At 43.9% G+C, this 13,105-nt stretch overlaps 1 protein-coding gene across 8 annotated transcripts in view; it reads right to left on the bottom strand.

Annotated features, from left to right (window-relative positions):
- Window positions 1-13,105, bottom strand: part of slc4a11 (solute carrier family 4 member 11) — a 284,841-nt gene that overhangs the window by 150,957 nt on the left and 120,779 nt on the right. For all 8 annotated transcript variants that reach the window (XM_059965729.1, XM_059965724.1, XM_059965725.1 and 5 more), the window contains one exon: window positions 1,853-2,002. In XM_059965729.1, coding sequence (XP_059821712.1) covers window positions 1,853-1,997 — 145 coding nt within the window. In that variant the 5' untranslated portion in view covers window positions 1,998-2,002. The remainder of the gene's footprint in view (window positions 1-1,852; window positions 2,003-13,105) is intronic.

Here is a 13,105-nt window from a genome sequence, read left to right as displayed (position 1 = left end):
ATGTCACTCCACTCTTTAAGAAAGGAGGAAGGCAGCAGAAAGGAAGTAATAAACAAGCTAGCCTGATCATAAGTAGTTGGGAAAATGTTAAACTCAATTGTTAAGGATGAGGTTATGGAGTGCTTGGTGACATAGGACAAGATAGAACTAAGTCAGCATTGTTTCCTTAGAGGAAAATCTTGCCTGACAAACCTGTTGGAATTCTTTGAAGAGATTACACATAGGATAAAGGGGATACAGTGGATATTGTACACTTGGATTTTCAGAAGGCCTTTGACAAGGTGCCACACATGAGGCTGCTTAACAATATAAGAGCCCATAGTATTTCAGGAAAGTTACTAACGTGTTTAGAGCATTGGCTGATTGGTAGGAGGCAGTGAGTGGGAACCTTTCCTGGTTGGCTGCCAGTGACTCGTAGTGTTCTGCAGGGGTCAGTGTTGGGACTGCATCTTTATGCTGTATATCAATGATTTAGATGATGGAACAGATTGATTTGTTGCCAAGTTTGCAGATGAAATAAAGTTGCTGGAGGGGTAGGTGGTGTTCAGGAAACAGGTAGGATGCAGAAGGACTTAGATTAGGAGAATGGGCAAGAAAGTGGCAAATGAAATACAATGTTGGAAAACATTTGATAGTCGAAAAAAAATGTGCAGACTATTTTCTAACTGGCAAGAAAATCCAAAACTCTGAGATGCAAAGGGAGTTGGGAGTCCTTGTGCAGAACAACCTGAAGGTTAACTTGCAGGTTGAATCAGTGATGAGGATGTTAAATGCAATGTTAGCATTCATTTCAAGAGGTCTAGAATACAAGAGCAAGGATGTGATGCTGAGGTTTTACAAGGCACCGGTGAGGCCTCACCTTGAGTATTGTGAGCAGTTCTGGGCACCTCATCTAAGATATGCTGGCATTGGAGAAGGTTCAGAGGAGGTTCACAAGGACAATTCCGGGAATGGAAGGGTTACCATACAAGGGCTTGATGGCTCTGGGTCTGTACTCGCTGGAATTTAGAAGGATGAGGGCGGAATCTCATTGAAACCTTATGAATGTTGGAAGGACTAGACAGAGTAGATGTGGAAAGGATGTTTCCCCATGGTGGCAGAGTCTAGGACAAGAGGGCACAACCTCAGGATGGAGGGGCATCCATTTAAAACAGAGATGGGGAAATTTCTATAGACACATGTGGTGGTGGATTTGTGGAATTACCATAGATAGCTGTGGAGGCAACGTCATTGTGTGTATGTAAGGCAGAGCTCGATAGGTTCTTGATTGGACAAGGCTTCAAAGGTTACGGGGAGAAGGCTGGGGAATGGGGCCAAGGAGGGGAAAAAAGGATCAGCCGTGTCTGAATGGTGAAGCAGATTCAAATGAGTCAAAGAGCCTATTTTTGCTCCTGTGACTTATGGTCTTATAGTCTTCTAAAGCCAGGTGGGCGGGAAAGGTAAGGGCTGGAGAGGAAGGAATCATCTGATAGGAGAGAAGAGCGGACTATAGGAGGAAGGGAAGGAGGAGAGGACACGGGGGAGGTGATAGGCAGATAGAGAACAGTCAAAAGTCCAGGGAGGAGAATAGAACAGGGGAAGGAGAGCTGTGATGGCTCTGGAAATATTGCGACAATTGTGGGCTGCCCCCCCCAACACATCCTCGACCACGTTGACCATTGATGCAACAACATGTTTCACCGCATGTTTTGATGTACATGTGACAAGCTAACCATCCTCTTCTACTGCAGAACCCTTCACATTTGCAATGCAATTTTCATTGTGTTACCATCAGTATAGCAGTACATACCAAAATGAAATAAAGAAAAAAGAAACGTTCAGTCACCTCATACTGGATGCACCTGATACTCACCATCTGCATTTGGCTCCAGTTCGACGTTCATGTTGACGTAGAAACGAATGCTGTCATCGGAGATAGTCGACGTGTTTACAGTTTCGTATACCTCGTCTGCCCCATTCTCTCGGCCCTCACTGCCATCTTCACAGCCTGGCGTCATATCGTCTGCAGCAACAAACGTTTGGCGATTGAGAACTAGCCAAGTGTGAAAGGGTGAATATTCAATAATAAATGCACTCAAGTCACAGACAGCTTTACTTGCCCCAATTTAGAGGGCAACGTGGTAGCATAGCAGCTGGTCTAACACTTCTACAGCACCAGAAAACCAGGTTTCATTCCACCACCATCAGTAAGGGATTTGTATGTTCTCCCCATGACCGGGTGGGTTTCCTCCCACATTCCTAAGACAAACTTGTTTGGATTAGTGAGTTGCGGGATATGTGAGACGATGTTAGTCAATGACTCATTTCACTGCCCATTTCAAAGTACATGTGACAAATAAAGCACATTTCCAAAACTTCAGTCTGAATAATTAATTGGGATTGTGATATCCCACCTGACCCACTTCTAGTAGGCGAGTTATTGCCGACCACTTAATTCAAGCACGATTTCTATTGGTGGGTCCTCAGGTGGCTGTGGAGGCAGATCAGGGAATCCACATACTCTGGTGCAGTGTGGACAAGCGCCTGCGGTTACTGGTTGGGTCCTTTGGTTGTTTAATCTCCCCTTTCGCAGCTGCTGCTCGTTCTCTGCGGCACAGCAGAGCTCGTTCTCTCGTATGTGAGTAGAACAGCTAATACTGCTTGGATTTCCCCCGAGAAAACATTCCATCAATCCAGAGCTTCAAGACCAATATGACAATAAGCACCATTTTGCATAACCCTAATACATGGAAAAACCCAGATGGGTCAAACCTCTTGGTGAAAAAAAAAACTGGTACCCGAACAGATAAGCATACTTGGGAACTGGGACACATTTAACCAGAGTGGGGCAGAACCTTTGAGATAAATGAGCAGTCATAAAGTCACTAGATTAACATCCAAAACCCTGAACTATTGAACCGGACTATTCATCAAGGAAGCTGAAGTACTTTTAAAAAAAAAATCATCTAATTAATTTAAAAAGCTTAGCATGAGGACAGCGTGCTGTTTGCTACATTCATTTTGAATTATACTTTATTAATTACATTATAATATCATGGATGATGTGCTGTGCTTGGGTTAGGGCCCAGTCCATCACAGGTGAAGCCCTCCCCATCAGTGTGAACATCTACACTGAGCATTCTCGCAACAAAGCAGCATCGATCATTAGAGACCCCCCCCCCCCCCTCCCCACCACCCAAGTCATGTTCCATTCTGACGCTGCCATCAGAAAGTTACAGGAGCCTCAGGACTCACACCACCAAGTTCAGAATCAAAATCAGAGTCAGGTTTATTATCACCAGCATGTGACATGAAATTTGTTAACTTAGCAGCAATAGTTCAATACAATACATAATCTAGCAAAGAGAAAAAAAATAATAAGTAAAATAAAACATTATCAATAAACAAGTAAATCAATTATGTATATTGGATAGATTTTTTTTTAAATGTGCAAAAACAGAAATACTGTATATTAAAAAAGTGACATAGTGTCCAAAGCTTCAATGTCCATTTAGGAATCAGATGGCAGAGGGGAAGAAGCTGTTCCTGAATCGCTGAGTGTGTGCCTTCAGGCTTCTGTACCTCCTGCCTGATGGTAAAAGTGAGAAAAGTGCATGCCCTGGGTGCTGGAGGTCCTTAATAATGGACACTGCCATTCTGAGACACCGCTCCCTAAAGATGTCATGACTACTTTGTAGGCTAGTACCCAAGGTGGAGTTGATTAGATGTATGACCTTCTTTCGGTCCTGTGCAGTAGCCCCTCCATACCAGACAGTGATGCAACCTATCAAAATGCTCTCCACGTTACAACTATAGAATTTTTGAGTGTATTTGTTGACATGCCAAATCTCTTCAAACTCCTAATAAAGTATAGTCACTGTCTTGCCTTCTTTATGACTATATTGATATGTTGGGACCAGGTTAGATCCTCAGATCTTGACACACAGGAACTTGAAGCTGCTCACTCTTCCCACTTCTGATCCCTCAGTTACTACCCTCGACCACCAGGCTCTTGAACCAAAGAGATAGCTTCACTCGCCCTATCATTGAAACATTCCCACAACCAATGGGCTCACATTCAAGGACTCTTTATCTCATGTTATCAATACCCATTGCTGATTTATTTTTCTTTTGTATTTGCAGTTTGTTGCCTCTGCACACCGGTCATCTATCCTGTTGGGTGCAGACTTTGAATGATTCTAATACAGTTGTCGGATTTACTGAGTATGCCTGCAAGGAAATGAACCTCAAGGTTGTGCCTGGTGTTTGTGTACCATACCTACCCAGTAGGCACGTCGCCTGGCTGTGGCCTCCTCCTCCCAATTCAAAATATACTGTCCAATTCCTTTATCAAAATGATCATCAGGGATGCATGACAGTGTCTCGCCTCTCGTCCACGTGGAGCATTGCCTCCCCAGGCAACTAACAGTAACAGGACTCCTCCCATCCTGCGCACAGACTGTTTGAACTGCTTCCGTCTGGTAGGCGCTTCAGATCCCTCCAGACTAAGACTAATAGGCACTGGAGAAGTTTTTTCCCTACTGCGGTCACTTTGCTGAACAGTTAACTGCCGGTTAACTGTCGGCTAACTATTACTTGGATTGCACTACTTGTATGGATAATCTATATTTTCATTTATATTTATCATTATTATTGTTGTGAGCAGAGAGACAACATCTGCCGGAAGTAAATTCCTTGTATGTGCACAGGTACTTGGCGATTAAAGTCTGATTCTGATTCGGATTCTGATTCACTCTGATTAGGTCTGTTTTCAGTGGTCCTGTTCACCAGTGTTTGAAAGACAACCCTGCATATGCATTTCAAATGGATGGAATTCTCCATTTTTAATTGATCTAGTTTATAGTCAGTCATAAGAGAGAAACAGGCCCTTCAGCCCACCTAGCTTATGCCAAACCATTATGCCTAGCCCCCTCCCCTCGACCTGTGATCCGTATAGTGTCCATGACTTCACTGCTGCTATGCCTCACTCCCATAGACTCTGCCTCTGTCTCGCACATAAATACAGATGAAAATGATCCATTTAAGGTCACCCCCATCTCTTTCAGATTACCATTCTGATCACGTGGACAGATTACCACTTGGGCCTCACAGACAATGGTTGAACAGAAAGCCGGCCTTCTCAGCTGGTCCCAGTTATTGCAAACAGAAGGAAAGGCATTCCTAGCCAGAATAATTTCACAAGCAGCCAAGAAACGAAGAGCCAATTAAACTCTTCTATTTTTAATTTTTGAACATTAAGTTGAAGGGGGAGATGGTGGCCTGAAACTTCAAGACCTTTCTGGGAAGTGCTGTGGGACCAAAGAAACCCACCCAGATCCAAAGCTCTTCCTCGAGGCCGTGACAGCAAGACTGACACAGCCGAACTCTACAACCGGGGTTCAATTCCACCCCTGCAAGGAGTTTGTACGTTTCCCTCACGATCGTGGCAGCTTCCTCTGGTGCTAAGCTTTTCCTCCCACACTTCAAGGATGCACATATGAGTACATTCATCAGTCACCAGTGCAACTGGGTGGCACAGGCTTAATGGGACAGAAGGGCCTTTTACCGCATTGCATCTCTAAATAACAGATTGGACCCCTGCCACTAGATGTCACTAATGACCTTTTATCAATTCCAAAACGTCAATAATGCCTTGGTGTGAGAAAAATTATGATTAAAAACGTACTTGTAGGTTTCCATGGAATTGTTCCCCGCGATGTCCCGACTTTATACATGGTAAATGGTCCAAAAAAAAAATCATTCAACAAGATATTAAACATCAGATTGATCAAAGGCAGCAGGATCAGATAACACCAACTGCTCCTCTGAGTCATATGCCACCCCAACGTGCTATTCCTTTATTTCTGGCTCCAAATCCTACTTAGTCACACTGTGGCAGTACCTTCACCAAAAGAAAACTGCAATCATTCAAATTTGAATTTGGCACTTTCCCTCTGACGAAAGGGGGTGTAAAATGGTCCTCCCCTTTGCTGGCTTGCTGGTCACCCTTGGGCAAGGTGTAGCACCTGCTCAACACTCTCTCCCCCCCACAAAATCAGCGTCACGTGAAGCCATGGGAGCAGGTGTTGTTTGGTCGTATGAGCAGCTGGTGCATGTCACAAGTCCTGGTTCTGCGACCACTGACCCAGGCAGACAGTCTCCGAAGAGTATTGATAATGGCAGGGGTAACCCATCTTATAAAGGTACTGCCCAGAAGGCACCAATGGCAAACCACTTCTGTGGAAAAATTGGCCAAGAACAAACATGCTCGTGAAACCATGATCGCCTGCGTCGTACGACAGGGCGTATCATGATGGCTGATCAAAGACCCCACCCCAGTCATTCTCTCCTCCCCAATGTGCCTCCCCCTTCCCCCCGACCACCCACCCTAGCAAGCAGAGCATAAAGGTCTGGAAACACATACTGCCAAGCTCAAGGACAGCTATCCCAATGTTATAGACGAGACAATGGGCCTTAGTACAAGAATGGACTCTCAACCTAATTCTATATCCTGAAAACCTTGACATTTTACTGTATCTTCACTCTTGATAACTGTGAAACTTTATCCTGCACTGTAGTTATTTTACTTTGTACCTCCTCATTGCACTGTTGTAATGAGTTGATCTGTATGAAATGCAAGATGTTTTCCACTGTACCTCTGTACATAATTTTTAAAATTCCAAGTAAGCAAAAATCAGCCCTACTCATGAGCAATAACCATAGAATTGCATCCACATCATAAACAAGTTCAAGCAAATTAGAGAATCTACCGATTCTAATTTAAGTTTTAACTGCGTTATTGAAGATCAAATCAATTTAACACAACAGGGACTCACTACCAGAATACATTAAAGCCAGTTGGCCGCTGAAATTTTCTCAGCTACTACGAGGGAGGCTTGCTTTGGCCCTACTACTAGAAAAGATCTCCACATGCTGGACCCAGAGTTAACTTCAGTGAGTTCACAATGCCAAATCTGCAAAAGGTAATCTCACTTGTACAGAGCGGAGAGTAGAACTGGCAAGCAGCTCAGGGTTTCAGGGAGTTCGTTGCAGAACAAAAGACCCGAAGGTAAAAATGCTCTACGCCAGTTAACTCATGGAACGTTCAGCACAGAATCAGACCATTTGGCCTCTGTACCCAGCTCCGAGTTACACAGCCCATCAAATAAAGGAAAACATCAGCTTTATTTGTCACGTGCACATGGAAAAATACATTAAGATGGATCTTGTGTCAACAACCAACAGTCCAAAGATATGCTGGGGGCAGGCTGCAAGCATCACCATGCTTCAGTGCCCACGCATCTGTGGAATGAAGGAGGAACAGAGCACCCGGGGAAACTCACGTGGTCATTGAGAGAACGTACAAACTCCTTACAGACAGCAGTAAGAATTACACACCAATCTTACACCCGATGCTAACCCCTGTGGACAGTAGCAAAAGCAGGTCCTTTCATTATTTACCCATGTTCCTTTGAAAATTACCGGTTAATCTACTTCCACACACCTTGGGAGCAGCAGATACACAATTTTGTACATATCAAAAATAAATTCTTTGCCCCAATGACAATTATCCTCAAAAACTGTCTGAGGAGATCGTGGAGGCAGGTCCCGTCAACACTTAAGCAGCTATGCCCACACTTGGACCATCAAGCTTGGTGACATAGCGTCATGACAACATGTCAGCAAAAGGAATTGTCATTTCGAATTCAACATTCCAAGGTGTAAAGTGACCCGAGAGTCCCAGTGCAGGATTCCCTCAACTTGCGGGTCGAGTCTGTGGTGAGGAAGCCAAACGTAATGTTAGCATTCATTTTGCAAGGACTAAAATACAAAATGATATAATGCTGAAGCCTTATAAAGGCACAGGTGAGGCCTCACTTGGAGTACTGTGAGCAGGTTTGAGCTCCTTATCTAAAAGGGGTGCAGGTTTTGGAGAAGGTCCAAGGTGGGGGGGGGTTCATAAAAATAATGCCAGAAATGAAGGAGTTAACATACAAGGGGCATTTGATGGTTCTGGGTCTGTAACTACTGGAGTTTAGAAGAATGAGTGGGGATCTCCCTTAAATCCTATCAAATATTGAGAGGACTATATAGATTAGGAAACATCCTCGCCACACCCATAGTGGGGGAGTCTAGGACCAGAGCGCACAGTCTCAGAGTAGAGCAGGGGTTCAAAAACTCAGGTACACAAGCGCTTTGGTCAAAGTCTTTGGTCAAAGGCATAAAAAAAAGGTTGAAAATCCCTGGAATAGAGGAGCATTCATTTACAACCAAGATAAGGAGGCATTTCTTTAGACATAGAGTGTTGAATCTGTGGAATTCATTGTCACAGACAGCTATGGAGGCCAACTCATTGTGTACATTTAAAGCAGAGGTCAACAGGTTCTTGATTAGTGAGGGTGTTAAAAGTTATAGAGAGAAGGCAGCAAAATCGGGTTGAGGGGGATAATAAATCAACCATAATAGAATGGTGGAGCAGACTCAATGGGCTGAATGGCCTAATTCTGCTCCCATGTTGTATTATCTTATGGGTGCAGGTTGATGGGGCGAGGCAGAATAATAGTTTGGCATGGACTAGATGGGCAGAAGGGCCCGTTTCTGTGCTGTAGTGTTCTAGGATTCCATGGCTAACTAGTGCTGGAATCAGATAAGTAAAAGTGGTGGTAGTAATGGGGACAATTAGAGAGGCTGCGAATGCTAGATGGAATCATGGCCATATGTGGAGTGGGAAGAAGATTGTGGATCAACCACTATAGTAAGTGTAGAACCGAGCAGGTGGGGGTGGGGGGGTGGAAAGGGCTTAAACGAGGAGTTGTTCTAATCCTGGTGAACTTCTCTTTTGACTCCTTCCACTTGTCCTACTCTGGGAATAAGAGACCAAGTAATACTGAACTAGAGCAGGAAGGTGGTCATGATCTTACTGAATTGCCAGTTTAACCTACTTCTGCTAGCCTAGCCCAAAACTCACACCACCAGGTTCAGGAACAGTTATTACTTCACTCATCCCATCACTGAACTGCTCCCACAACCCATGGACTCACTTTCAAGGACACTTCTTCTCACGTTCTCGGTATTTATTACTTATTTATTATTATTCCTTTCTTCTTGTATTTGCAGTTGTCTTTTGCACACCAGCCGAACGTCCCAGTTGGTGTGGTCTTTCATTGATTCTCTTGGGGAGTTACTGTGTATGCCCTCAAGGAAATGAATCTTGAGAGTTGTAAATGGTGATATACATGTACTTGGATAATACATTTACTTCCAATTTTGAAAATGTTGACTTTTTAAGTCCTCTCCATTGATGCTGCTTAACCTGCAGAATTCCCATGGCATTTTGTGTGTGTGTTGCTCTGGATTTCCAGCATCTGCAGAATCTCGTTTCTCATTTGTTAGGTTGTACTGCTCCGATATCACCACACACAACGAATAAATGCAAAATTTCCCATCATAGATGCTGCCCGAGTTCTATGTGGGTAACTTCTCTCAGAATCAGTAAAACTTCCAGAAAACGCACACAATTTTGGAGGAACTCCGCAGGCCGGGAAGCAGTCATTTCAGCCAGAGACTCTTCATCAGCACCGGAGGGGGAAAAATTTGATGAGAAGTCAGAGTAAGAAGGTGGGAGAGGGGATTGGGGAGAGAAAGGGGAGGAAGGTAGTAGGTGATAGGTGAAAACAGGAAGGCGTGAAGTACAGAGCTTGGAAGTTGATTGGTGAAAGAGATAAAGGGCTGGAGAAGGGAAATTCTGATATGGAAGACAGAAAAGGGGAAGGAGCACCAGAGGGAAGTGATGGGCAAGTAAGGAGATAAAGTGCGAGAGGGAAATGAAGGGGGTGGGTGGTGCCATTACCAGAAATTCAAGGAAATTGATGTTCATGCCATCAGTTTGGAGGCGGCCCAGATGGAATACAAGGTGTTGTTTCTCCAACCCGAGTGTGGCCTCATCAGAACAGGACTACCTCCTCTACTGTCTGGGTAGGCCCCAAACCAATAGCGTGAACATCGATTTCTTGAACTACCAGTAATGGCAAACCCCCTCCTCCCCCACTCCCTTTCACCATTTCTCTCTCTCACCTTGTCACTTTACTTCACCCCTGCCCCACTTTCACCCATCATCTGCTACCTTTTATTTCTTCCTCCCTCTACCTTCTTTTCCTCCAATCCTGATGAAGAGTCTCGGCCCAAAACCACCGTTTACTTTTTTCCCCATAGATGCTGTCTGACCTGCTGAGTTCCTCCAGCATTTTGTATGTGTTGCTTTGGATTTCCAGCAACTGCAGATTTTCTCTTCTTTGTGATTTAACAAAAAGGGCTGGTCATTCATTCCAGATCTAGATTCAGATTAATTTATCTATCGCACATACATGGAAGTAAACAGTGAAATGTGTGATTTGTATTAACCAACACACCCAAGGGTGTGCTGGAGACAGCCCGTAAATATCATCACACATTCAATAGACAACAGGTGCAGGAGTGGGCCATTCGGTCCTTCTAGCCAGCACCGCCATTCACTGTGATCATGGCTGATCATACACAGTCAGTACGCCATTCCTGCCCTCTCCCCATATCCCTTGACCCCGCTATCTATAAGAGCTCAATCTAACTCTCTCTTGAATGCTTCCAGAGACTTGGCCTCCACTGCCTTCTGGGGCAGAGCATTCCACATATCCACCACTCTCTGGGTGAAAAAGTTTTTCCACATCTCTGTTCTAAATGACCTACCCCTTATTCTTAAACTGTGGCCTCTAGTTCTGGACTCACCCATCAGTGGGAACCTGCTTCCTGCCTCCAGTGTGTCCAATCCATTAATAATCTTATATGTTTCAATCAGATCCCCTCTCATCCTTCTAAATTCCAGTGTATACAAGCCTCCTGACATTTCACACTGCCACCCAGCTTTGTGTCATCAGCAAATTTGCTAATGTTACTTTTAATCCCTTCATCTAAATCATTAATGTATATTGTAAACAGTTCAGCTGCCAACATGACCAAAATGCTTGGCAGAACAAAACACAAGAAACAAAATAACAGTAGTAGAACAAACCCCCTTCCTGCCACATGCACGTTATGTTTTATAACTTCAAAACATTAAGCCAATTCAAAGGAAAACACAGGAGTCTGAAATTTGGGTCCAGCTTCATGGTAAGACCAGTGACTCTTACTTCAATGGTTGGTAAGTTGATGGAGAAAATCCTGACAGGCAGGATTTATGAACGTTTCGAGAGGCATAATATGATTAGGAGTCAGCATGACTTTGTCAAAGGCAGGTCGTGCCTTACAAGCCTGATTGGATTTTTTAAGGATGTGACTAAACACATTGAGGAGGGTAGAGCAGTAGGTGTAGTGTATATGGGTTTCCGCAAGGCATTTGACAAGGTACCCCATGCAAGGCTTATTGAGAAAGTAAGGAGGCATGGGATCCAAGGGGACATTACTTTGTGGATCCAGAACTGGCTTGCCCACAGAAGGCAAAGAGTAGTGGTAGACTATTCATATTCTGCATAGAGGCCGGTGACCAGTGGTGTGCCTCAGCGATCTGTTCTGGGACCCTTACTCTTCTTGAGTTTTATAAGTGACTTAGCTGAGGAAGTGGAGGGATGGGTTAGTAAATTTGCTGATGACACAAAGGATGGAGGCGGTGTGAATAGTGTGGAGGGCTGTCAGAGGTTACAGCGGGACATTGATAGGACGCAAAAATGGGCTGAGAAGTGGCAGATGGAGTTCAACCCAGATAAGTGTGAGGTGGTTCATTTTGGTAGGTCAAATATGATGACAGGATATAGTATTAATGGTAAGACACGGGCAATATCGAGGATCAGAGGGATCTTGGGGTCCAAGTCCATAGGACACTCAAAGCTGCTGCCCAGGTTGACTGTATGGTTAAGAAGGCATCTGGTGCATTGGCCTTGGATTTAGGAGCCAAGAGGTAATGTTTCAGCTATATAGGACCCTGGTCAGACCCCACTTGGAGTACTGTGCTCAGTTCTGGTCGCCTCACTACAGGAAGGATGTGGAAACCATAGAAAGGGTGCAGAGGAGATTTACAAGGATGTTGCCTGGATTGGAGAACATGCCTTATGAGAATAGGTTGAGTGAACTCAACCTTTTCTCCTTGGAGTGACAGATGACAAGAGGTGTATAACATGAGAAGCATTGATCATGTGGATAGTCAGAGGCTTTTTCCCAGGGCTGAAATGGCTAGCATGAGAGGGCACAGTTTTAAGGTGCTTGGAAGTAGTTACAGAGGAGATGTCAGGGGTAAGACGTTTTTTATTTTATTTTTTTTAAAGTGGAGAGTGTGTGGAATGGGCTGCCAGCAACATGGAGCTCAGAAAAATAGAGGTCTGTGGGTAATCCTAGGTAATTTCTAAAGGTAAGGACATGTTCAGCACAGCTTTGTGGGCCGAAGGGCCTGTATTGTGCTGTAGATTCTCTACGTTTTACTTTAAGTGAGGTGCACATATATCATGTGGTAGCATGTGACATATGGAAATCACATCTTTTCACACATAACCCATAATTATTTAAGAACACACACACACACACTTACTCAAATATCATTAAAGTATTAAATACACAACAGGACAGGCCTCCAGTCTATCAAGTACAGACCGATTTCCCTACTGCTCACAAATACGAGATTCTGCAGAAGCTGGAAATCCAGAACGCCATACAAAACATTGGAGGAACACAGCAGATCAGGCAACATCTATGGAGGGAATGCTACCTCTCCACAGATACTGCCTGACCTGTTGAGCTCCTCCAGCATTTTGTGTTTCACCCCACTGTTCACATCAGATAAAGTAGTAAAATAGATGGGAGAAGGCCCAAGCTCATCATGAAGGGATTGTAATTTACATACCAACTTATTCCTTCAGAAAATAGAAGCAATGAGAGAAAAAAGCAAATCAGTGAGATCAAGAGCTCAAGTGACTGCAAGATGTGAGGACAGAAAAGAGAAACATCCTAATGGAAAATAAATCCTTCCAACCTAAGTATCAATTTTATTGAAAGGAAGACAAAAGTCACATGTTCTAGAATGCACATCACACAACACAAAAGAATGAACATGCAAAATAATTTGAAGTAAAATTTAAAATAATAAATTAAATAATAAAAACTTTTA

Source organism: Hypanus sabinus, chromosome 3, assembly GCF_030144855.1.
Source record: "Hypanus sabinus isolate sHypSab1 chromosome 3, sHypSab1.hap1, whole genome shotgun sequence".
NCBI classification, from domain to species: domain Eukaryota; kingdom Metazoa; phylum Chordata; class Chondrichthyes; order Myliobatiformes; family Dasyatidae; genus Hypanus; species Hypanus sabinus.
The sequence above is the reverse complement of the archived record's forward strand: the minus strand, read 5'-3'. Positions and strand labels throughout refer to the sequence as shown.